This window comes from Muntiacus reevesi, chromosome 20, assembly GCF_963930625.1.
Source record: "Muntiacus reevesi chromosome 20, mMunRee1.1, whole genome shotgun sequence".
Classification (NCBI taxonomy): Eukaryota; Metazoa; Chordata; class Mammalia; order Artiodactyla; family Cervidae; genus Muntiacus; species Muntiacus reevesi.
The window spans coordinates 28,959,254-28,982,492 of NC_089268.1; the positions used below are offsets into that span (position 1 = coordinate 28,959,254).

Below are 23,239 nucleotides of genomic sequence, written 5' to 3' on the forward strand. Positions count from 1 at the left end.
TTTCTGATTAGTTCACAAGTTTTCCCGGGTTCCCGGAGTTGGGAGGAGCCGCCAAGGCGCGGAGATGCCCCAAACGCCTTAATTGGGCCTGGCTTTAGACACTACTGCGCCTGCGTGCGCCTCTTCCCCGCCTCCTCCGGAGTGGTAACTCTGCAGGCTTAGAGCGTCCCGCCAACTTGCCCGCTTTGCGCAGGCGCGATCAGAGACCCAGGCTGCGACCGGGAGCTAGGTGTAGGGGGTGTGGCCAGAGGGTTGTGGGGTCTCTCGCGCTGGGTAAGGGGCATTCGGGAAGAGTCAGTTGGGGGCGGGAAGGGGCTGAGAGGGGGTGCGGGGTGGGTTCAGGGGTCCACAGGGCCGAGGGGTGTAAGGGCAGGGTAAAGAAACAAATGAGGTGGTCAGAACAGCCTTAGAGCTCAGCGTCCAGCAGGGCGAAGACTCAGGAGGATCTGGGGGAGAGGAGGGAGGGTACTGAGACATGAGAGGGTGAGGGGCCAGCATAATTCCTCAGGATAAAAGCAAATAGTGATGTAGGGAGGGATAGGGGTCCCAGATTGGGAGAAAAATAGATGAATTCGGGTGGGAGGGTGGGGAGATCTTGACAAGACTTCTCTCTGCTCTAGGACTCTGGAGAGGCAGGTGGGAGGCAGGAATGGAAGCTGAAGGGACGATAGAGAGAAACTGAGTGGAAAGTTGCTGGCACGGTTTGGATGAGATGTCCGAAACTATCTGGCTTTTCTGCTAAGGAGTCTAGGCTGCCTGGATTCCCCCAGCGGTTCTGGGGAGGCATCCTGTGCTACATGTGGCCACATTCATCAGGGGCCAGGCCTTGGGCCAGCGCTTTGATAGGGAAGGACCCGGGAGTCATGGCTTGGTGGTGTCTGGATGGGCTTCCCCAAGGCCTTGGTGAGCCATGGAGAGAACTCTGGAGACTGGGCTCACGGCCCCTGCATCGCATACCTCAATTGTCACCTTCATCCAGGAACTGCAGAGACTATAGAAACTTAAGGAGGAGGGTAAAGGCACTGTCCAGAATTCTAAACGTATGAGTAAAACTTCACAGCCCCTCAGCCTGTCTCAGTAAATTCTCTCATGACTGTTGCCATAGTCTGTCAGGAACCAGACTGAGACAAGCAAGGGATCTTGGGGGTACTTCTTGCTTCTTTTGGGAAGTAGGATAAGAAGAGCTAAGAGTCAGATGGACCTGGCTGTGATTTAAGGATTATGACTTTGTTATTGTAGGGGCTCTCTCTTTGGAAGGAGGCCTGAAAATTGAATTGGAGTGTCCTTGTTTCTCCTATTGTTCAGGGGGGCACAGATGGCTGTCGACCGACTCTAGAGACTTCAAATAATGTGGAGATGTTTCGACCTTCAGGTCAGTGGGACCTGCCATGGGGACTGGTGATGGTGTCTCCCTGGAGAACTGAGTACCTTTGTCCTTATGATTCTTTAGGTTCCACTGGGCTGATTCCCCCATCCCACTTCCAAGTTCGGCCCCTTCCATCTCTGCCGAGAATGGCTCCTACATGGGCCTCAGACACTCCCCTGGTCCAGCGCCCAACCCATCAAGATGTCTTAGAGAGGCGGCCAGACAACCAGAGACCTCAAGTGACCATGTGGGAACAGGAAATTTCTGGCAAAGGGCAGGAACCAGAGTGGAGAGGCAGGTACGGATCTAATGTTACTGTTCTCTTGGACTTGCTTGTCAAGGACCCTTCTTCACTTAATAGAGTCCTTATACTATTTCAACCCTTAGTTCCACAGTTTGTTCATTTTTTTAATAAGCAATTATTGGTGTCTACAATGCATAAATAATAGCAGTGTGCTAAATGCTAGGGACAAAGATAACAAAAATAAGAGATCATGATATCAAAGAATTTAAAATCCTAAGGGAAAAAATTGGTTGACCCACAGCTGATTGTACTAAACATAGTATAAGGCAGGCTGAAGAAGTGTGGGCTGGATATACAGACTGGGTGCTGTAGTAGTATGAGTTCATCTGGTGGAGCTGGCCATGCTCTCTGTCAATGTGTTGTCTATGAAAATTCTTATTCTTGATGTTTCATGTGAGTCTTTTCCCAAATGTACTGGAACATCCTTCTGCTATTTTGTTCTTGAGCAGGATTGCAGTTGGTTCTACTTTGGACCTTGTCAAAGGGAAAGAAGCAGGATGATGAAAGGGGAGTGTGAGAGCATCAGGAGATGGAGACTCGCTGTGGCTTGTTTGGCTACCCCCTAGTGCAGATGACACCACCCTTATGGCAGAAAGTGAAGAGGAACTAAAAAGCCTCTTGATGAAAGTGAAAGAGGAGAGTGAAAAAGTTGGCTTAAAGCTCAACATTCAGAAAACTAAGATCATGGCATCTGGTCCCATCACTTCATGGGAAATAGATGGGGAGACAGTGGAAACAGTGTCAAACTTTATTTTTTGGGGCTCCAAAATCACTGCAGATGGTGATTGCAGCCATGAAATTAGAAGACGCTTACTCCTTGGAAGGAGTTATGACCAACCTAGATAGCATATTAGAAAGCAGAGACATTACTTTGCCAACAAAGGTCTGTCTAGTCAAGGCTATGGTTTTTCCAGTGGTCATGTATGGATGTGAGAGTTGGACTGTGAATAAAGCTGAGCGCTGAAAAATTGATGCTTTTGAACTATGGTGTTGGAGAACACTCTTGAGAGTTCCTTGGACTGCAAGGAGATCCAATGAGTCCATCCTAAAGGAGATCAGTCCTGGGTGTTCATTGGAGGGTCTGATGCTGAAGCTGAAACTCCAGTACTTTGGCCACCTCATGCAAAGAGTTGACTCATTGGAAAAGACCCTGATTCTGGGAGGGTTTGGGGGCAGGAGGAGAAGGGGACGACAGAGGATGAGATGGTTGGATGGCATCACCGACTCAATGGACATGGGTTTGAGTAAACTCCGGGAGTTGGTGATGGACAGGGAGGCCTGGCATGCTGCGATTCATGGGGTCGCAAAGAGTCGGACACGACTGAGCGACTGAACTGAACTGAATTGAAGGGTCGTTTGTCCAGTCACTTAATTTCTGTAGGCTACAGATCCTGTTAAAAAGTGTTGGGGAGTCCAGTGGTTAGGATTCCAAGCTTTCACTGAGAAGGACACGATTCAGTCCCTGCTTTGGGAACTAAGATTCCACAAGCTACACGGCACAGCCAAAAAAAAAATTTTTTTAAAGTGCTGTGGTTCTGGGCCTCAGTGAGGGAACTGTGTGAAGAATCATCTTATAAGCTGGTTTCAGCTCTCTAGAGGTTGGGACTTTGTAATTTATTGGGGTGCTGCCCTCTCAGACTTCTCATGCAGGATATCTAACAGTTAAATAATCCTAACTGGCACCTGGCCTTGCCATACTGATACTGGAAGCCATCACTTCTCTTTGTACCTCCATCAAACTTTTCCCTGCCCTTAAGTCAGAATTCAGAAGTCTTAGTGTCCTTCAGACTTCTCCAATTCAGAATGTGTAGCCTAATGATGTACACTTGTGATGGTTAACACATCTGCCTGTATATTGCCTTCAAGAGAGGTTATGGCCCATTAACTCAGCTAACTTTTGAGGTCCTGTGGACCCAGGTATGCTTAGTAGGGCTGCCTTGAATGATGATGGTGACAGAATGCAGAGATCCCCATGGCCCAGCTTCATTCCCTGCCATCTCTCCACATAGGAGCAGAGGGATCCTCTCCTCTTCTCCTATCTCCATTTATGCCTTGGCTGCTTTCACCACCAGACTAACCTGTCTCACCTATGCTAACCTGTCTCTGAAGGTCCGTGGAGCTGGCAGGATCACAGGCCCTGAGCCAGCAGGCTGAGTTGATCTCTCGGCAGCTGCGAGAGCTGCGGCGGCTGGAGGAAGAGGTCCGGGTGCTACGGGAGACCTCGCTGCAGCAGAAGCTGAGGCTGGAGGCTCAGGCTGTGGAGCTGGAGGCACTGGCACGGGCAGAGAAGGCTGGCCGTGCTGAGGCCGAGGGCTTGCGTGCCGCCCTGGCTGGGGCCGAGGTTGTCCGGAAGAACCTGGAAGAAGGGAGCCAGCGGGAGCTGGAGGAGGTTCAGAGGCTGCACCAAGAACAGGTGAATGTGGGTGTGGGGAAGGCTCGACTGCCCAGTGGGGAGCTGGGCGGGAGCTCCCCAGCAAAGAGCAGGCTTTGCCAAAAAGAGTGATGAGGTGTTTGGTGAAGGTAAAAAAATAGAAGTGACCTGGAAAGAGGGAGAACTTTGGTGTGTTGGTCTTATTCAGATTGCTCTTTTCCACTCAGACTCAGGTGACCTCCCATCACCTGAAGCCCTGCTTCCTCTTCCAGGGGGAAGTAGTTTGTCTTTCTGCTTTACTCCAGGTACCCAGTTCATCTGGGAGCATCGGGAAGGGGAGTGAGGGGTGTGGTAGGGGTCCTGAGGTGGACTGGGAAGGGGAGATTATTCAGTCAGCAGGCATGTATCCATGCTTCCTCTTTGCCATTCCTGAGACAAGAGCTGGGACACTGGGGTGAGCAAATCAGTCAACTCCCTGTCCTCGTGGGTGGAGCTGACAACCCAGTGGAAGACACACACATTCGGTGCCTTATTTAACTATAATTAATTAACTGTGATCGGGAGAAGTACCATGAAGGAGAACAAAGGAGCCCCACTGGTCTAGGGGCTGGGGAAGGCCACAATATGACTCCTTCAGCGTATCTGACACCTTTACCACTCCTGGAGGTGCTGTGAGAAAGAGACAAGCTCTCTGCCTTCCTTGGGCTTCCTTCCGGATGGCAGGAAGTAGATAGTAAGCAGGTGCAGAAGCAGGATCATTTTGTAATGATGAGTGCAGGAAGGGCACGAACAGATGACAGGACCGGGCAGGTGATGGGTGGGGAGTAGCGGCCCCGGGAGGCGATGTCATGGAGATCTGAGGAGCTGGGGAAACAGGCCTCTGGGTAGACTCTGAGGTGGGAAGGAGCAGACTTGTGGGGGACGATGAGAGAGCACTGTGGCTGGAGCAGAGTGGGCAGTGGAGAGACAGGATGTGAACTCAGAGGCCAAGAGCTGGCAGAGGCCAAGGCATGACAGAGGCTTCACTGACCCAGGGGAGAAGCTGGTCTGAATGCCGTGGGAAGCCACTGAAGGATTCTAAGACCGGTCAGGTGATTGCTGTCACTGTCCAGGCCAGAGATGAGGTGGTTTACCTTAAGTTGGTGGCACTGGATATGGAGAGAAGTGACAGTGTTCTGGGGGGATACCTGACAGGGACTGCTGATAGACTGGAGGGTGATGGGAAGTGAAGCACCAAGGATGGTCTCTGTTTTGCTGTGGCAGTTAGATGATTTCTCGGGTGATTGTCCAGGGTCACAGAAAGTGGGAGTGAAGGCCAAGGTTGAAGCAGGGGGCAGATTTGGAAAGCCCAGATGTGGGCCAGCTGGCTCCTGCTGAGTCCTCCCTTCTCTCTGCAGCTCTCTTCCTTGACCCAGGCTCACCAGGAGGCCATTTCCAATTTGACCAGCAAAGCTGGGGGCCTGGAGAAGTCTCTGAATAATCTGGAAACCCGGAGGTCAGGGGAAACCAAGGAGCTGGCTGCAGCCCAGAGGGAGGCCGAGCTGCTGCGAAAGCAGCTGAGGTGAGTTCAGGGGAGTGGGCGACCCGAGGGGGACCTGACAGTTGGTGGGGTGGTGAGGAAAGTGGGTCTCCAGGGTGGCCCCCTGATGGCTACTCTGCTCCTACCCCAACCCTAGCAAGACCCAAGAGGACTTGGAGGCTCAGGTGACCTTGGTTGAGAACCTGAGGAGGTATGTGGGGGAGCAGGTCCCTCCGGAGGTCCGCAGCCAGGCATGGGAATCAGAGCGACAGGAGCTTCTAGAAACCGTCCAGGTGAGAGAGTGCCCGAACTGGGACGGAACATGAGGGCTCAAGTCCTGGGCAAGGGCCCCTGGAGAAGAGCACAGTCCCCGGGAGAAAAGGCAGTGCCATTGAGGGGTGCACAGGTTGGGCACCACCCGAGAGCCACTGGCAGACCTGACAGAGGTGGCTGCCCTCTGTCCCCACCCCGCTCGCAGCACCTGCAGGAGGACCGGGACAGCTTGCACACCACCACCGAGCTGCTGCAGGTGCGCGTGCAGAGCCTCTCACACATCCTCTGCATGCAGGAGGAGGAGCTGGCCCGGAAGGTAGGCCCCTGGCCCAGGCCCCTCGGCCCCTGTGCGCGGGAGGGGTTGGTGTGCTATTCCCAGAACCTGCCGACATCTTTCTTCCCCTGAACACCTCTCCTTGCTGTGGCTCCTGATGCCAGGGCAAGATAGGAGAAACCAGACCCACCTCCTTCCTCTGCTCCCCAGGAGCCCCCACTCTCCCTGCTTCCTCCATCCGCAGGTTCAGCCTTCAGACTGCCTGGAGCCCGAGTTCACCAAGAAGTGCCAGTCCCTGCTGAAGCGCTGGCGGGAGAAGGTGTTTGCCCTCATGGTGCAGCTGAAGGCCCAGGAGCTGGAGCACAGAGAATGCGTGGAGCGACTGAAGGGACAGGTTGCCTGGAGCCCACTTCCTCCCGTGCTCTCCCCCAGCTCCCTGCTGCTTGCGGAAGGGATGGCGTTTATTCGCCAGATATTTGGGTGGCTCCCCTGTGCTGGCTGCACAGCCCTGAGTAAAGGTCCACAAAGACCTGCTCTCATGAGGCTTACACTTCGTGAGGTGGGTTGGCCTTAGGTAGGGTGGTCGGGGATGGCCTCTTCCAGGAGGTGAGTGTTTAAGGACCAGTGGGTGGCATGGGCCGAGGCTGTGGGTCCTTATAGGCAGGTCACAGGGCAGTTCCTCAAGGTGTGGACAATGGAGCATGCTTCTGGAAGGAAACCTGGACCCAGACTCCATTCTCAAGAACAGGGCTTCTTGTCTCCCAGCGTGGCCTTCTTTCAGAGACCTCTGCACTTGCCCCTGCCTTCCCAATGCTTCCCCCACCCCCGCCTTACAGCTTTCTGCTCTGGACCTGCCTCCTTTCCTTCCCCAGGTGGCAGAGCTCCAGGAAAGAGTGGAAACCCAGTGCCAGGAGCAGGCCATCCTGCAGCGCTCCCTGCAGGACAAAGCTGCCGAGGTGGAGGTGGAGCGGATGGGCGCCAAGGTCAGCGTCTGAGACGGGTAGAAGCTGAGGGAGAGTAGGGAGACCCCAGACATGGGACCCCATTCTTTACCTCATCCTTCCTAGGCCCTGCAGATGGAGCTGAACCGCACTCTGGAGGCCCAGTGCCGGAGGAGGCAGCAGATGGCCCCAGCGGAGGAGCAGCTGAGGCTTGTGGCCAATGCTGTCAGCAGGTATCTGGGGTGGAGGGTGGGTGGAATAGCGTTCCTGCTTCCTAGACTTCCTGGGCATCTTGAGGTTTAAGAGCCTCAGGCAAGCGGGGCTGGAAGGCTGGTTGTCTGGAGGAAGCAGGGCTGGAGGTATCTAGCCCTGTAAAAGTCTCTGTGTTTGTTTTTTATGGGGCACCCCCCACTCCACCTGGCCACATTCTCACCACGGTCACTTGTTATGACTCCCACCCACTGCATGTTTGGCTGAGATGAGGTTAACTTCCTCCTGCAGTTAATAACAGCTTGAGCTAAACAGAGCACCTAGTAGGAGATGTAAGAGACGCAGGTTTGTTCCCTGGATCGGGAAGATACCCTGGAGGAGGGCATGGCAACCCACTCCAGTGTTCTTGCCTGGAGAATTCCTTGGACAGAGGAACCTGATGGGCTATAGTGCATGGCACTGCAAAGAGTCAGACACGACTAAAGCAACTTAGCACAGTACAGGAAGATCTCTACCTTCAGAACTGTTCAAAGAGGGGGAGTATAGACACTTGATCTTTGTTTCTTTCTTTAAAATTTTGCAGGCATGCCTTGTTGGGTTGGGAAAAAATTAAACCTATTTTTTTTCTTTTAAAGTTGAACACCAAAAAATAAATAAATAAAGTTGAACACCCACAGGCATACCTTGTTTTATTGTACTTTGCTTTATCATTCACATATATTGCATTTTTTACAAGCTGAACGCTTGTGGCAACTCTGCGTCAAGCAAGTCTTTTGGCACTATTTTTCCCCAACAGCGTTATTTTCAAATTAATGCTGTTTTTAAATATTTAGTTGTTTGTTAAGACATAGTGCTATTGCACACTTACTGGACTACAGTGTGGCATATGCATAACTTTTATAAGCACTGGGAAACCAGAAAATCTATTCCACCTTTGCTTTGCAGTACTGCTTTGCCATATTTGCTTTGTTGCAATGGTCTGGAACTAAACCCACAGTATATCCGAGGTCTGCCTTTACTTGCTTACTAGATATTCCATCTGTTAATAAAGCATATGCCAGTTTCCTTTTTAATCAGTTGCAAGCCTGTCTCTCATACCAACTTCCTAGGTGTTTCCTTCACAGCTGTTGTAGAACCTTTAGAAACTAGACTGCTGAGGAGAAGCACAGGTTTCTTTGCACAGGTAACAACCCTTCCTCGGCTTTGGACGTCGGCTTCAGCTTCTCTTCCCCTTGGGCTGGTCCCCCTTCCCTACTTTCTCCATGTATGTAGCAGCACAGGATAGAGGGGGTCGAGTCCTTTTGTAAATGAGGTGGGGTTGAGGGTTTGGTGACCTCGTGTCCTCTCCAGCTTTCAGACCTGGCTCCAGGGCACCGTGGCCGAGGTGGAGCGCGCCGCAGCCCGGCTGCCCAGTCTCAGCAGCCGAGTCAGCTATGCTGTCCGCAAGGTCCACACCATTCGGGGTGGGTAGGGTGACTGCCAGCCGCGCCCTGCCCCTGCCCCACAGCTCTCTCATCCTACACCTACCCTCCTGCCTTCTCTTCCCCGGTCCGAGCATCTCCTTACACCCCTGTTTCCCCTCCTCTCTGCAAATGCACCTCTCATGCTCTCTGCCTTTTCTCCCCAGGCCTGATGGCTCGAAAAGTGGCCCTTGCTCAGCTGCGCCAGGAGAGGTGAAGTCCAGGCCCCTTTAGATTTACTGGGGGCAGGAGTGGGGCTTTAGGGTGTTGGTTGCTGGGACCCAAAAAACATGAGGATGGAGGAAGAATAAGGGCTTAGGGGTCAGGCAGCTGGGTGATTTCCCCCATCTCTGTTTCCCTTCCTGTCTCAGCTGCCCACCACCCCCACCGACCACGGACATGAGCCTTGAGTTGGAGCAGCTGCGGGAGGAGCGGAACCGTTTGGACGCAGAACTGCAGCTGAGCGCCCACATCATCCAGCAGGAGGTGGGCCGGGCCCGGGAGCAAGGTACGCCTGGTGCTTGCAAGTCATCGAGCACGAGCCGGGGGCCAGAGTCAGGGGACCTTAGGGAAGAAGAGGAGGAGGGAAGAGCTGGGGTCTAGGGCAGGGAAGAACATGAGTGGGCACCTCCTCTTCCCAGGGGAGGCGGAGCGGCAGAAGCTGAGCGAGGTGGCCCAGCAGCTGGAACAGGAGCTGCAGCGCACGCAGGAGTCCCTGGCTAGTCTGGGGCTGCAGCTGGAGGCAGCTCGCCAGGGCCAACAGGAGAGCACGGCAGAGGCTGCCAGCCTCCGGAAGGAGCTGACCCAGCAGCAGGAGATCTACGGGCAAGGTGTGCAGGAGCGGACGGGGGCAGTCCCGGGGTCGGGGAGCGGTGGGAACCATGAGGCCAGGCTCCCCTGACACCCTGTGTGCACCTCCACCCCAGCGCTGCAGGAGAAGGTGGCCGAAGTGGAAGGTCGGCTGCGGGAACAGCTCTCAGAATCAGAAAGGAGACTGAACGAGGCTCGCAGAGAACACAGCAAGGCTGGTGAGAGTGGCTGGGATGCACATGGTGCTTCCAAGAAGGAGGAAGTGTTGAGATTATTGTCAAAACTTTATTTTGAAAGCTTTTTCTGTTTGAAGTGTGCAAGTCATGAAGTTATCAAGGAAGACGAATTCTCAAGTGGTAAACACGCCTGTATAGCCAGTGCCCAGATCAAACAATAGTACTTGACCAGCCCCAGATCCCCCCAGCTCCTCCCAGTCACCCCCCCCCCTCCACAGAGGCAACCTGACATACCAACAATTACCCCCAATTCTTATTGGGAAGAATTTTAAACACTTAGCCACATTAAAAGAATCATATAATGGTACTCATCTGCCTTCTCCCCTTAGAGCAGCAGTTTATAACCTTTGATCACCTTTCCTATCTATCTGTATATTTACACATATTGATATATATACATCTAGGGGAGGAGTTACTGAGAGTAAGTTGCCAACCTGACTGTTCAGCTGCATCTCCCACAAGGAGAATATTTTCCTATGTAACCTCAATACCGTGGTCACACTTTAAGAAAATGAACTTGAACTGCACAAAATCTGATATCCAGTCCCTATTCAGATTTCCCCTCCTGCCCTCCAGGAAGCTTCAGGGATGCGGGAGGTACTTGGGGTTGACAGATTCACAAGATTCTAGAGCATCCACCACGTCTGTACAGCAGAGACTGAATGCCACAAAGCGCCGTGGCTCCCTGAGTCACAGAGCTGGGGACCCAGTGTGCCCGCCCATGCTTCTAGGCTGGTGTTCTCAGTGCCCCACAGCCTCTGGGCTGCCAACACCCATCCCCTCTGTGGTCCGGCTTTCCTGCAGTGATCTCCCTACGCCAGATCCAGCGCAAAGCCACCCGGGAAAAGGAGCGGAACCAGGAGCTCCGGCGCCTGCAGGATGAGGCCCGGAAGGAGGAGGGACAGCGGCTGACCCAGCGCCTGAAGGAGCTGGAGAGGGACAAGAACCTCATGCTGGTAGGAGGCGGAGAGACTGGGCCCTTCTTGGGCTGGCTGGGGAGCAGAACTGGGGAGAGGGGAGCGGGCCCTGCCTGGGCTCGGTGGCGTTTAACCCTCTCCTTCCCAGGCCACCTTGCAGCAGGAGGGTCTCCTCTCCCGTTACAAGCAGCAGCGACTGTTGGCAGTTCTTCCTTCCCCGTCGGATAAGGGCGTACCTGTGGAGCCCAGCCCGAAGCCCTCAGAGTCGTCAGCACCCACACCCCCGGCAGCGGCCCTCTGCACCAAGGAGTCCATCAAAGGTAAGGGACGGAGGGCAGGGGGACCCTGGGAACCTTTCCTCCAGGCACTCTGCAGGGCTTGAGCCTTGTTCTCTGTGACCCTGGAGGCCCACAGCCTGCCTTGGGCCAAGAGCTTTCTTTCTCAGAACCCTCCCACATCTGGTAGCAGCCCTGTTCCTCGGCACTGTGACTGTGACGGCCTTGTCCACCTCCTGCCCCTCCAGGATCCCTTTCTGTCCTGCTTGACGACCTGCAGGGCCTGAGTGAGGCCATTTCCAAAGAGGAAGCCATTTGTGAAGGGGACAGCCAGGCCTCTTCTTCAGTCTGCCTCTGACCAGCTGTGAGGACCAGGAGGATGAGGATGGAAAGGGAATGGGTCGGGGAGGGGACTTCCTCCAGCCGCCCTCGGGGACACCAGCTGCCAAGATGTCATGAATTCTCCCGTGGCTCAATAAAGATGACAACAGTAGGAGTCATGGTTTGGACAGTTCTCTTTGGGGATACAAGGAAATTTTCTCCCCAGAGCCTCTCTTGTCCGGGAAATATAAGAACCAGTCCCTTATACAGCTCTTTCTCTAGATGGTTCTTTTTTCAAAACCCCTTTCCTAGGCTGCCTGGGAGGTTTTGAAGCTCCAGGTTTTGTTTTATTCTTAATTTTTGTCTTAAAACTACCTCTGGGAAATGGTCAAGGCAAGGGCACGAGGCAGATAAAACATTCACGCGCTCAGCAGGAATCACAGAGCCAGGCAGCGTCCTGCCTTGGTGGGGGCACTGGTGGGTTTGATTGACGGGTGGGTCCCTGCTCCCGAGACACTTCCGGTGGGAGAGACAGACGACGGGCAGGTACCTACATGAACAAACGAGTGCTTCAAACAAGTGCTGTGAAGAGGAAAAAAATGAGTGACATGATAGAAACTAGTTCTGGGGGGAGGGGCCGCTTTAGATGAGGGGACAGGCAGGGCTTCTCTCAGGAGGGATGTGCTGCTGAGGCCAGAGTGAGGTAAGGAGCAGGCAGTGCAGCCACCTTGGAGAAGCACGAGGACCGACAGGTCCAGAGGCTGGAGGGAGCCCAAGGGAGGATGCCGCAGAGAGAGGCCAGGCCTGGTGGAGCTAGGGTTTTACTCTTAAGTCAATAAAAACCCCTTGGAGGGACGTTCCTGGTGGTCCAGTGGCTAAGACTCCGCGCTCCCAAAGCAGGGGGCCCAGGTTTGATCCCTGATCAGGGAACTAGATTTCTACATGCCACAACTAAAGATCCTGTATGCCACAACTCAGACCTGGTCCAGCCAGATTAAATAAATAAATAGACAGCCCCTGAAGTACTTTTAAAAGTGAGAACAGCCACACAATTTGACCTACATATTTAAAAGACCTATCAACTGGCTGTGGAGGACGGGTTTGGGGGCACGGGATGAGGAGAGAAGAATGAAGTCTTCGAAAAATTGAGCCGCAGGGGACAGTGGTATTCCTGACCGCTGGGAAGCAGACCAGGTTGTGGAAGAAGTGAGTTCAGTTTTGGACATTTGCTTCTGAGTGGCTCATGAGACATCCTGACAAAGGGGTCCTTGCTGCGGAAAAGTTCAAGGGACATCTCTGAGTGACTCAGACCAGACAGACTGATGTCTGAAGGATGAGGGGAGAGAAGCGGGGAGCGGAGAGTTCCCACCAAGGACCAGGGGAAGGGCGGTGAAGATTCTAGAGGGAGGCGGAAGAGGCTGAGGTTGCAGGGGGAGCTGAGGCAGCTTCTTCCAGAGCCTCTGGGTGTGACTGACTGGAACCAGCCTTGGGGTGGGGAGAAGGAATCAGGATGTCTTGCACTTCCTTCTTCACCTGCAGTCACCCCAGGTGGCTCCTGGATGAAATTCCTCGTGTGTCACTACTTGGGAGGCCCCCTTTGAGCCTGGAGAAGGAGTATGCTGGGGAGTGCAAATTCCAGGAAGAATTGAGCCCCAAGAGAGGGTTACCCTGGGTGGGTGGAGGAGTCTCGGTGTACCAGCTGAGATGGCCCTGGCTGTGTCCTAGGTGTTTGAGAGAGCACGCCCGCCCATCCTCTCCCTCCTTGTCCCCCCAGTTGCCCGCCCTTTGCCCTGCATCTTGCCTCTCAGCCCCTGTAATTACACTGCTTCCCCACGCATGCTTGCTCCCATTCCTTGGCTTCCAGGGACCTCGAGGGATGAGAGGTAGAAGTCCCTGTTATTAGGATTTGCTGCAGGGTGTGTATGAAGGGGGACATGAAAACAAGGGTGGGGTGACCAAGGTCTAGGTCATCGATAAAGCCTGGGCGGCTGGGTCCTGAGCTGGGGGACTAAAATGAGGGACGCCACCATCAGTGGTTACACATCAGCCATGGCCTTCCAGACGGGTTTGACCAGTTAGGTTTGGATGCAATTCCTTGTGTGACAGGGCTGGCCCCTCCCGAGAGATCAGCCTTCACCACTCCCTCCTCCCCTATAAAGCCTCTTAGGGTTCTCAGTCTCCCAGACTCAGCTGACCCCTGACTTTGGGGGCCAGGAGATAGCCAAGATGCTCAACTGGAAACTCCTGGGGGTCTTGGTCCTTTGCCTGTTTGCTGGAGGTGAGCTGGGAACAGAGGCCCGGAGTGTGATTTGGGGTGACGGGGAACAGTCAGGATGAGGCGAGGCTGAGATGGATGCGTAAGGACAGGGAGATTCTGGGAGATCCTGGGAGATGCTTGTGAGGGGAAGAGAGGGGACAGAGGTGATGTGACTAGGTGCATTTTAGCACAGAATAAACATTTTGCTGGTTTGGCTTTAGCTCCATGTGGCAATTTAGATCAGCATTCAGGTGTGGAGGCAAGTGTTCATTAGAGCTGATGTCTCTGTTAAGGGGAGAAGGTCATTGTAGAGATGGGATCTGGGTGCCACATGGGGCCAGGGTGTATACAGCTTTGGGACCTCAGACATGTATAGGGGTCCTCCCAGTGGGGTGTCCCAAACAGGGTTGGAGGGAGCTTATGTGGGGGAAGGGAGGTCATGTCAGTTTAAAGTTGGTCTAGTCAGTAGTTCAGGACAGGGTTTTATGTCATTTTAAGATTGTGTTGGTATTCTGCAAATGCAGGGAGAGTTACTTTTGAGTTTTGTTTGTTGTATCAGCTCAGGCTGTGGTCCATCGCAGAGAGGCAATGCTCCTGGGGTCCTAGCTGCCAGGAGGGGGGGACCCTCACAACCTCTTATCTTCCTCCTTCCTCCTCTACAGGCATCTCAGGCAGTGGAGACGACCCTTCTCCCTCATCCAGAGAGATCTCAGAGGAGGAGGGCCCTCCACCATTGCCTCAGGGCCCCCCAATCCCTGGTGACCCCTGGCCAGGGGCACCCCCTCTCTTTGAGGATCCTCCACCTCCAGGCCCCAATCGTCCCTGGAGAGACCTGCCTGATTCTGGAGTCTGGCCTCCTGAGCCCCCGAGAACTGATCCCCCTCAACCTCCTCGGCCTGACGACCCCTGGCCCGCAGGACCCCAGCCTCCAGAAAACCCCTGGCCACCTGCCCCTGAGGTGGACCACGGATCTCACGAAGAGCCAGACCTTGACCCACCCAGGGAGGAGTACAGATAAGGGGGCCGCCAGAGGCATCCTGGACCCCTGCTCTCAAACCCATCTCCACTCTTCTGATTCCCCTTGAATTCTCCCCAATTTAGCTTAACTCCTTAATTCCTTTCCTCATTCCTTCAGTTTTATTCTGAAGATGTTGTCCATATTTTCTGTCCCCTCTTGAGATGGGTATTTGAGCCCCACTTTCCCTCTCCTTTTTTCTCTGACAGCAGAACATCCCTACCTCTACCTCCTCTTCCCCACCCCTGGAACTCAGGGGCAGGCAGGGCTGGCAGCACTATGTTCTCTCTGCTGCCACCTGGTGGCCAACCACTGGGAACTATTGGGAGCCGTGGTGCTTCCATGAAATGGAAAAATAAAAAACCATGTTTTCTTAATTTTGACTCTAGGCTGCTTCTTTGCCAAGGAGCAGGTCTTTGGATGTTCAGATGCACTTGTCACAGCCACAAACCTACAGAGACCTGGAAGTCATCTGATTTCCTGTCTTGCCCATATGCATAAGCATGGGGACTCAGCAGGAAGGTTGGAAATGCAACTATCAAGAGTTATAAGGAAATTCAGACCCATTCTGAGATCCCTATTTTGGAGAATGAGAAACCAAGTTAAGTCTCTCTTTAACTACTGTTGATGGTTTGCCTACTCTAAGTGAACATAATAACTCTGAATGGGCTTTCATGGGCAGAACCAGGTTTTAAGGGGGATCAATCACCACAAACATATGTGTTCCTTCGTAAAATGAATCTTCTTGAAAACTGTGTTTTCCACCTGCCTCTATTAGCTGTTCTCCCACTAGACAGAGGAAGGCTGAGCTCTCTCACCCACTGTGAACTGGGGTTCACAGTGCTCTTTCTGGAGCTGGTAAATGAAGTCAATGGAAAACAAGAATCAGCCCTTTCCATCTCATTGAGATGTGTTTTCAGTAAAATTTACTTTTTTGCTTTTTGTTGTTTTTTTTTTTTACTTTTTTGTTTAATCACTGTCAATATTTGTTCAGTTCAGTTCAGTTGCTGAGTCGTATCCAACTCTTTGCAATGCCATGGACTGCAGCAAGCCAACTCCCAGAGCTTGCTCAACTCATGTCGATGATGCCATCCAGCCATCTCATCCTCTGCTGGCCCCTTTTCCTCCTGCCTTCAATCTTTCCCAGCATCAGGGTCTTTTCCAATGAGTCAGTTCTTCGCATCATGTGGCCAAAGTACTGGAGTTTCAGCTTCAGCATCAGTCCTTCCAATGAACATTCAGGACTGATATCATTTAGGATGGACTAGTTTGATCTCCTTGTTGTCCAAGGGACTCTCAAGAGTCTTCTTCAACACCACGATTCAAAAGCATCAATTCTTTGGTGCTTAGCTTTCTTTACAGTCCAACTCTCACATCCATACATGACTACTAGAAAAACCATAGCCTTGACTAGACGGACCTTTGTCAGCAGAGTAATGTCTCTGCTTTTTAATATGCTGTCTAGTTCCATCATAGCTTTTCTTCTAAGGAGGAAGAGTCTTTTAATTTCATAAAAATTGTTGTAGTTTTGATCAATTGCATCTTTTAATAATTGTAATTTTAAATCCAGGACAGAGTAATTGTTTCTAATACTTATAGTCTTATGGTCACACAAAGTAAATTTAAATTTATGTACATATTTTTGTTAGAGATGTACAATAAAAGACTTTCCAAAAATACACTAAAATACAAAAAAAGTGATGCAATGGAGAAAAAAATACTTCATTAGGATAAAACTACAGGGGACATGAAATGGAAAGAGAAACTAAAAAGAAAGATAAATGAGGTAAATTTGCTGATTGGCTAATGGATTTGTTCACTTATTAAAAGGGTGTTAATGAACATGAAAGGGCTATGTGTCACATTTCATCCACTAAATTTAAAAGAGTAATATGACTTTCTAAATATATAAGTATTTACAATTCCCCAGAAAGTGTGCCCTTTCAAGTATTTAAACTTAAGATAAAAAATGTTAGTTGTTGACTTTAAAATGGGTAAAAGGTACATAGTTTCCCCAAATTCTTTCAGAGTGTATTTGAGCAGGAAAGCTGGAAGGGGTGGGGCCTAGAGATCCCAAAGACCTAGGGTCAATCAAGTGGCTGGCTGGGTGGGATTGAAGAGGGGCTAAAAGAAATGAGGGTTCCCTGACTTTAAAATCCACCCCTTAGGACTCAGTTTGCTTATGTGATAACTCCCATCAAAACCTGTGATTGGTTTGAAAAACAAAAATAAACAACAAAAGACCATCTAAATTGAGAGTTTGGAAATAATCTTAAAACTGGTAAGAACAGTAGAGGCGAGTGTGTAATTTAATAAGCTTCAAAGTAGACTAGATTCAACCCATTCATTCAATCATTACCTCATACCCTCAATATATCCTCCAATATTAGGTGCCACAGGGTAAGACAACGAATAAAAATATACAGTTCCCACTCTCAAGAAGCCAAAATTAGGTCAAGGGAGACAGAATCTACAGGCAAAGTTAAATAACAATGTCATGGACTGTAAGGGTGCACTAACTTCATAATTACATGAGAAAACATCACAGTAAAAAGCCTTGGCAGTAAACGCCATGAGTTCAGAACAGAGTCGCCCTGGAGGAGCTGGAGTAGTCAGCGGAGGCTTCCAGGAGGAGGCCCCGAGCCGGGCGCGGCAGGAAGGCCTGGTGCCAGAAGGGAGGACCCGCCAGGAAGGGGCGGGCGCGGGTTGCCCTCGCAGGAGCAGGCGCGGAAGCTCGGGCCTCGCAGCCCCACGCCCACTCGCTCCTGGAGCCGCCCAGAGCTTTCCGCCCATGTGCGTGCTGTTTCCGCTGCCTGGATTAATCCTCCTCTCCCCACCCAGTTGCGTTTATCTTCCGCGACGCCTCTCCCACGCTGCTCCCCGCCCTCAAGCGTGCCCCGTCTCTGGCCAGCTAAGTTCTGCGGTGCAGGTGTGCCTGGGACGATCTCAGGGGGCGGGGCTTATTGCCATCTCCCCTCCCCTCCCAGGCTCTGACCCCCTTGGGCAGAGACTGTTCCGCGCATTTCTTCTCGGCCCATCTTGGTGCCTACTGCCAGCGTGTTGTCACTGTCAGCAGCCCACCTGTGCCTGGAAACCTTTCTCCCCGACATCGTTCCGCTCTCCCACCCCGCAGCCCTTAATGGATGACAGATAAACACAAGAGTATCAGTACTCTAGTCTTCGGAGCCCGGGTTGCCCTCCGTGAGACTTCGCTTGGTTCCACGCAGTTGCTTGGCTTCTTCCCTTCCTGGTCCCACTTTCCCACTCCCTTTCTCGCCTCCCCACCCTTATAACTTTGCTTTTTTTTTTTGGCTGAGCAGCCAGTCCTGTGGGATCTTATTTTCCCCACGTAGGATGGAACCTAGCAAGGGGATCCAACCAGTCCATCCTAAAGGAAATCAGTCCTGAATACTTTTTGGAAGGACTGATGCTGAAGCTGAAACTCCAATACTCTGGCCACCTGATGCGAAGAACCGACTCTTTGGAAAAGCCCCTGATGCTGGGAAAGATTGAAGGCAGGAGAAGGGGACGACAGAGGATGAGATGGTTGGATGGTATCACCGACTCGATGGGCGTGAGTTTGAGCAGGCTGCGGGAGTTGGTGATGGACAGGGAGGCCTGGCATGCTGCAGTCCATGGGGTTGCAAAGAGTCGAACCTGTGCCCCTTACAGTGAAAGCGGGGAGTCTTAACTACTGGACCGCCAGGAAGTCCCCATAACTGTTCAATAAATCCCTTTTACTTGGATTTTTATTTTAGGATTTGCTTCTGGGACATCCTACCTGAGACACTAAGTAAGGTTTGCTACAAATCCTTGCAGCTACTTTTTAACTGCATGTGCAGTAGGGGCACTGTTGCCTGAGGCTACAGATTAAGTTCTCACTTAATTTGCACAATAACCCTATTGTTATCACCAGTTCTCAGAAGAGAGAAACAAAGGCCCAGAGAAGTACAGTGACTCATGCAAGGTCACACGGTGGTAGGGGTTGGGAGAAATGGCAAAACTGGGATCTGAACTGAGGTCTGTCCTGATTTTAACTACATTATCCCATCTCTTTAGTCATCTGTCTAACTCCCTGGGACTGCATGAGCACTTAATATGTTGTATTAGGGTTCTCCACAGAAACAAAACCAATAGAATACACATGTTAAGTGAAAGTCGCTCAGCTGCGTTCGACTGTTTTTGACCCCATGGACTGTAGCCCGCCAGGTTCCTCTGTCTGTGGAATTCTCCAGGCAAGAATACTGGAGTGGATTGCCATTTCCTTCTCCAGAGGATCTTCCTGACACAGGGATCTTTCCTGGGGGATTGAACTCAGGTCTCCTGTAACATGGATATTTACTATAGGAATTGTCTCTTCGGATTATGAAGGCTGAGAATGCCCGTGATCTGCCGTCTGCAAACTGGAGAACCAGGAGAACCAGTGCAGCAATTTAATCCCAGTCCGAAGGCCTGAGAACCAGGGAGCCAATGGTTTTAAGTCCCAGTATGAGTGCAGAGGCCCAAGAATCAAGGGGTTGATGGGGGTAAATCCCAGTCTGAGTCCAAAGACCAAGAACCAGATGCCTGAGGAGAGGAGAAGATGGGAGTCCAGCTCAGAGAGCAGAGATGCCCTTCCTCCTCCTTTTTGTTCTACTCTGCTCTCAGATGGATGCCCACTGACCCTGATGAGGGCAGTCTTCTTTACTCAGTCTACTGACTCAAATGCTAATGTATTCCAGAAACACCCTCACAGATGCACCTGAACTGTAAGGTTTCATCAGGTCTCTGGGCATTCTTCAGCCCAGTCAAAAAAATTTTTTTTCAAATATATTAATTTAGCTGCCAGGTCTTAGTTGCACCCCATGTGGGACCCAGTTCCCTGACCAGAGATCGAACCTGGAGCTCCTGCGTTGGGAGTGCAGAGTCTCAGCCACTGAACCATCGAGGAAGTCCCCTGGCCTAGTCAAACTGACACATAAAATTATATCATCACATACATGTTTTATGAATGGCTGAATTCATTAGTGAGTGGAGAGTAGATGAAAATGGTGAGAGTGTGTGTGTGTGTGTGTACATATATATATGTAATTTTTTTTTTTTCCTGGCTGGCTGCACCATGCAGCTTATGGGATCTCAATTCCTCAACCAGGAATTGAGCCCAGCCGTGGCAGCGAAAGCGCAGAATCCTAACCACTAGGCAACCAGGGAACTGCCCGAGTGAAGGGTTTATAGCCTGGAGAAGAGGGCGAAGCTGTGGGACAGGTAGGTTGAGGGGAATTAGAGAAGGTCTCGGTGCCCGGCTCAGGAGCTCATATCTGAAAGCCTTTCTCCTCGGACAGAACTCTGTTCTTTGTAGGGAGGTGCACATACCTGGCTGGTGTAGGGTGGCAGGGAGGTATGGAATGGAAGGGAAGAAGGAAGTCTGAACCCCTCAAACTGACTCTCAGCAACTTCCCAAGCCAGTGTAGTGAAGTTCGTTGGGAATGGAAAGAGAAAAACATTCTTAAAACAGAGAAAGTGTGAAAGTGAAGTTGCTCAGTTGTGTCCGACTCCTTAGGACCTCATGGACTGTAGCCTGCCAGGCTCCTTCATCCATGGAATTTTCCAGGCAAGAGTACTGAAGTGGGTTGCCATTTCCTTCTCCAGGGGATCTTCCCAACCCAGGGATCCAACCCAGGTCTCCTGCATTGGAGGCAGACACTTTACCATGTGAGTGGAAAAACCGAGTCCCTGGAAAGGATCTCAGGCTCTTAACATCGTTTTCACAAGTTGGTTTCCATGTCTTTCTCACCTTGTTAAGTGTGAGCTTCTTGAGGGCAAGGATTGTGTCTGGTCTGTCTTTGTATGCCTTACTTTTCTCCTGGTACTTGGCCCATGAGGTGTTCAATAAAGCAAATTATTAGCCCCATTTCACAGATGAGGAAACTGCTACTGACAGAGGTAGCTCACCTTCTAAGACAACACACATGCTAAAGTCAACACTGGATGTAGGCTCCAAACCAACTTTTCCTAGTTTGACCCAATAGGTGGATGAGTGGGAGAATGAAGGGAAAGCAAGAAGTAATTGGGGATTGTAATTCCTGTTACTAGGCAGAAGATATTGTCACCTAAAAATGCTGTGTTTATTAGCTGGGAGGAGGCCTGAGTGGGACTGGATGGTATGGAATATTAACACAGGGGAACCCATTGTGCCAGCTTATCCATTTAAATTAGACAATGCTGATTCTTCCCCACCTGCCTTGGCTGACCTCACCTAGGAGTGAATGCAGTGGGGACACTATTACATCTTATGTCAACATGGAGTCATAGAACTAAATAATAGAATAGGATCAGAAAATCAGAGAACAATGGCTCAGTACCTTGGACATGGTAGGTAGTCAGTAAATGCTTAGCCAATGAGAGAAAAGAAACTAGAACTAGTATCATGGTATAATATAATTATAGAAGTTGAGTTACCTTGAGAAAGCATTGGGCACAGCCTTTGGGCAGACAAATGATGTCGTTGGACTAGACAGGAGAAATGGCTGTGTGCTCTTCTTTGAAGATCTCTAGGCTGGAAATGCCAAACCATTCATTTGTTTATCCATTTGCCCATATAAGTTCAGTTCAGTTGCTCAGTCGTGTCTGACTCTTTGTGACCCCATGAACCACAGCATGCCAGGCCTCCCTGTCCATCACCAACTCCCGGAGTCCACCCAAAACCCATGTCCATTGAGTCGGTGATGCCATCCAACCATCTCATCCTCTGTCGACCCCTTCTCCTCCTGCTCTCAATCTTTCCCAGCATCAGGGTCTTTTCACATGAGTCATATAATGGTTATTTATTGAGCATGAACCGTGTGAGGTGCTAGGTGATGGTGACAATCCCAAGAAGTTTCAGTCCTCCCTGCCTTCAAGGAGCTTTGTGTCTCAAGAGGAAACTAAGATGTAAATCATGACAATAAAATGTGATAAAAGTTAAATTAATAAGATACAAGCCCAGAAGGGAAGTCCTAACTCCTCTGCCAATTTCATGTTTCACTCATTTGATTGAAGACTTGTTTTGGTATAGTTCTCTAGGTAGCTCAGTGTAAAAAATCCACCTGCCAATGCAGGAGACACAGAAGATGTGGGTTCTATCCCTGAGTTGGGAAGATCCCCTGGAGGAGGAAATGGCAACCAGCTCCAGTATTCTTGCCTGGGGAATCCCCATGGACACAGGAGCCTGGTGGGCTACATTCCACAGGGCCGCAAAGAGTTGGACACAACTAAGCACATTCCTCTTCCTCCTAAGCCTTTTTGCTGTACATTTTATCCCTTTAGTCTTTAATTAAATGCCCACCAGGTGTCTGGTTCAAATAACTTGTTAGAAAGAAAGAAAGAAAGTGAGGGCACTCAGTCATGTCTGACTCTTTGCGACCCCACGAACTGTAGCCTATCAGGCTCCTGTGTCCATGGGATTTTCCAGGCAAGAGTACTGGAGTGGGTTGTCATTTCCTTCTCCAGGGGATCTTCCCAACTCAGGGATTGAACCCAGGTCTCCCTTGCAATAACTTGTTGAATTAAACCAAATCCACTTCCAAAGGTTTATCCAGCTAATACCCTTCTCTTTTATGGAGAGAATACCCTCCTCAACTCCTGTGATGGAGGTAAAACAGGATAGTGTAGTGGTGAGAGCATCGTGTTGTGATCTGACTCGTTGTCCCTATTCTGCCGTCTGATCTCTGTGTGGCACTTGGATGCAACTTTAGGGGATTTCTTTAGTAATCTGTAAATTTCCACGCAAAGCTGAGAGCCTCAACTCCTCCTTTGTGGTGTTCCACAATCTGCCACTGGAGGGCAGCATAGAGGCTCCTCCAAGGTGTTTTCCTCCAGAGTCCTACTTGCTCCTACTTGAACATCAACCACTCCCCCCACCTGTGTCAGGCCCCACTAATGCCCTCTTAGTCGCCAAGGTGAGTCCTTTAAGGTGAGTCAGGTACATGAGGTGAAATGGGGCAGGCACCGGGGCCCTCAGGAAAATTCAGGCCAGGATGCTTGCCCTAGGGGTCCACACCTTCAGCATCTATTTCGTTATGAACTGAGTTTCCTCCATTAGCCAGGCAGGGCTCTGGAGCCGTGGAAACAGTGGTGAGTCAGAAAGGAGGGTCCTGCCCTCACGAGGCTTACCTTCTAGTGGGGGAAGTGAACAATGAGCAGATGCATACAGGATGTATGTGATAGGAAATCCGTGTCCTGAGAAGAGCTATGGAGAAAAAGAAGACAGAGGAAGGACATGGGGATGGGGGAGTACAATTTTAAATAGAAAAATCAGAGAAGGCTTCTGAGGAGTTGGCAGACTGCAAAGGACAGAATGAAATGAGAGACACTTCCAGGTCATGTAAATATCCGGGGAGAAGAGGAAATACTAGCTTGGTGCTAAGTATTGGCTACAGCATCAGGATTCCAGGTAAAGTCCCCAGCTTCTGGTAGTAACCGTCATCTTAACACCCTGAGCTTGTGTTTGCAGCAGCAAAGGATAAACAATAACCTCCACCTCCTAGGAGCATTGAGAGAATTAAGATAAATCTGCATGTGCAGATGTTGGTGACGAGCAGATTGTTACACCCCATCAGGGAGGAGTCAGTGTCCTTGTCTGGTTCTAGTCCTGGGGCCCCAAGAGCAGAGCTGGACATGGGATGCCAGCCTCTCCAATGGGATTCTGTGTTTCCTGCTGTGCTAACCTGCGT

The 23,239-nt window shown here is 51.1% G+C and overlaps 2 protein-coding genes across 5 annotated transcripts; both read left to right on the top strand.

The window, feature by feature from the left end:
* The first annotated feature begins 143 nt into the window (after positions 1-143).
* CCHCR1 (coiled-coil alpha-helical rod protein 1) lies at positions 144-11,446 on the top strand. Of its 4 annotated transcripts, none has more exons than XM_065913034.1 (18): positions 144-273; positions 1,306-1,372; positions 1,451-1,664; positions 3,780-4,083; positions 5,439-5,602; positions 5,718-5,853; positions 6,039-6,149; positions 6,352-6,501; positions 6,980-7,090; positions 7,175-7,281; positions 8,609-8,721; positions 8,886-8,931; positions 9,090-9,226; positions 9,360-9,548; positions 9,645-9,746; positions 10,569-10,720; positions 10,830-11,001; positions 11,205-11,446. In XM_065913034.1, the coding sequence occupies exons 2-18, from the start codon at positions 1,357-1,359 to the stop codon at positions 11,312-11,314; spliced, it is 2,334 nt and encodes a 777-aa protein (XP_065769106.1). In that variant the 5' UTR covers positions 144-273; positions 1,306-1,356; the 3' UTR covers positions 11,315-11,446. The 4 variants fall into 4 exon arrangements, with proteins under 4 accessions (XP_065769106.1, XP_065769107.1, XP_065769104.1 ...); XM_065913035.1 differs by having other exon boundaries at positions 147-229; XM_065913032.1 differs by lacking the exon at positions 144-273 and adding an exon at positions 609-1,013.
* Positions 11,447-13,503: 2,057 nt separating this feature from the next.
* PSORS1C2 (psoriasis susceptibility 1 candidate 2) lies at positions 13,504-14,552 on the top strand. Its single transcript, XM_065913036.1, has 2 exons — positions 13,504-13,555; positions 14,197-14,552. The coding sequence occupies exons 1-2, from the start codon at positions 13,504-13,506 to the stop codon at positions 14,550-14,552; spliced, it is 408 nt and encodes a 135-aa protein (XP_065769108.1).
* Positions 14,553-23,239: the final 8,687 nt, after the last annotated feature.

Excerpts from the sequence above, each read along its gene's own strand:
- CCHCR1 (XM_065913032.1), top strand. The coding sequence starts at position 708 with ATGAGATGTCCGAAACTATCTGGCTTTTCTGCTAAGGAGTCTAGGCTG. Across the intron at positions 1,665-3,779 it reads GAACCAGAGTGGAGAGGCAG|GTCCGTGGAGCTGGCAGGAT; the intron begins GTACGGATCTAA and ends CTGTCTCTGAAG. Across the intron at positions 9,549-9,644 it reads GCAGGAGATCTACGGGCAAG|CGCTGCAGGAGAAGGTGGCC; the intron begins GTGTGCAGGAGC and ends CCTCCACCCCAG.
- PSORS1C2 (XM_065913036.1), top strand. The coding sequence starts at position 13,504 with ATGCTCAACTGGAAACTCCTGGGGGTCTTGGTCCTTTGCCTGTTTGCT. Across the intron at positions 13,556-14,196 it reads CCTTTGCCTGTTTGCTGGAG|GCATCTCAGGCAGTGGAGAC; the intron begins GTGAGCTGGGAA and ends CCTCCTCTACAG.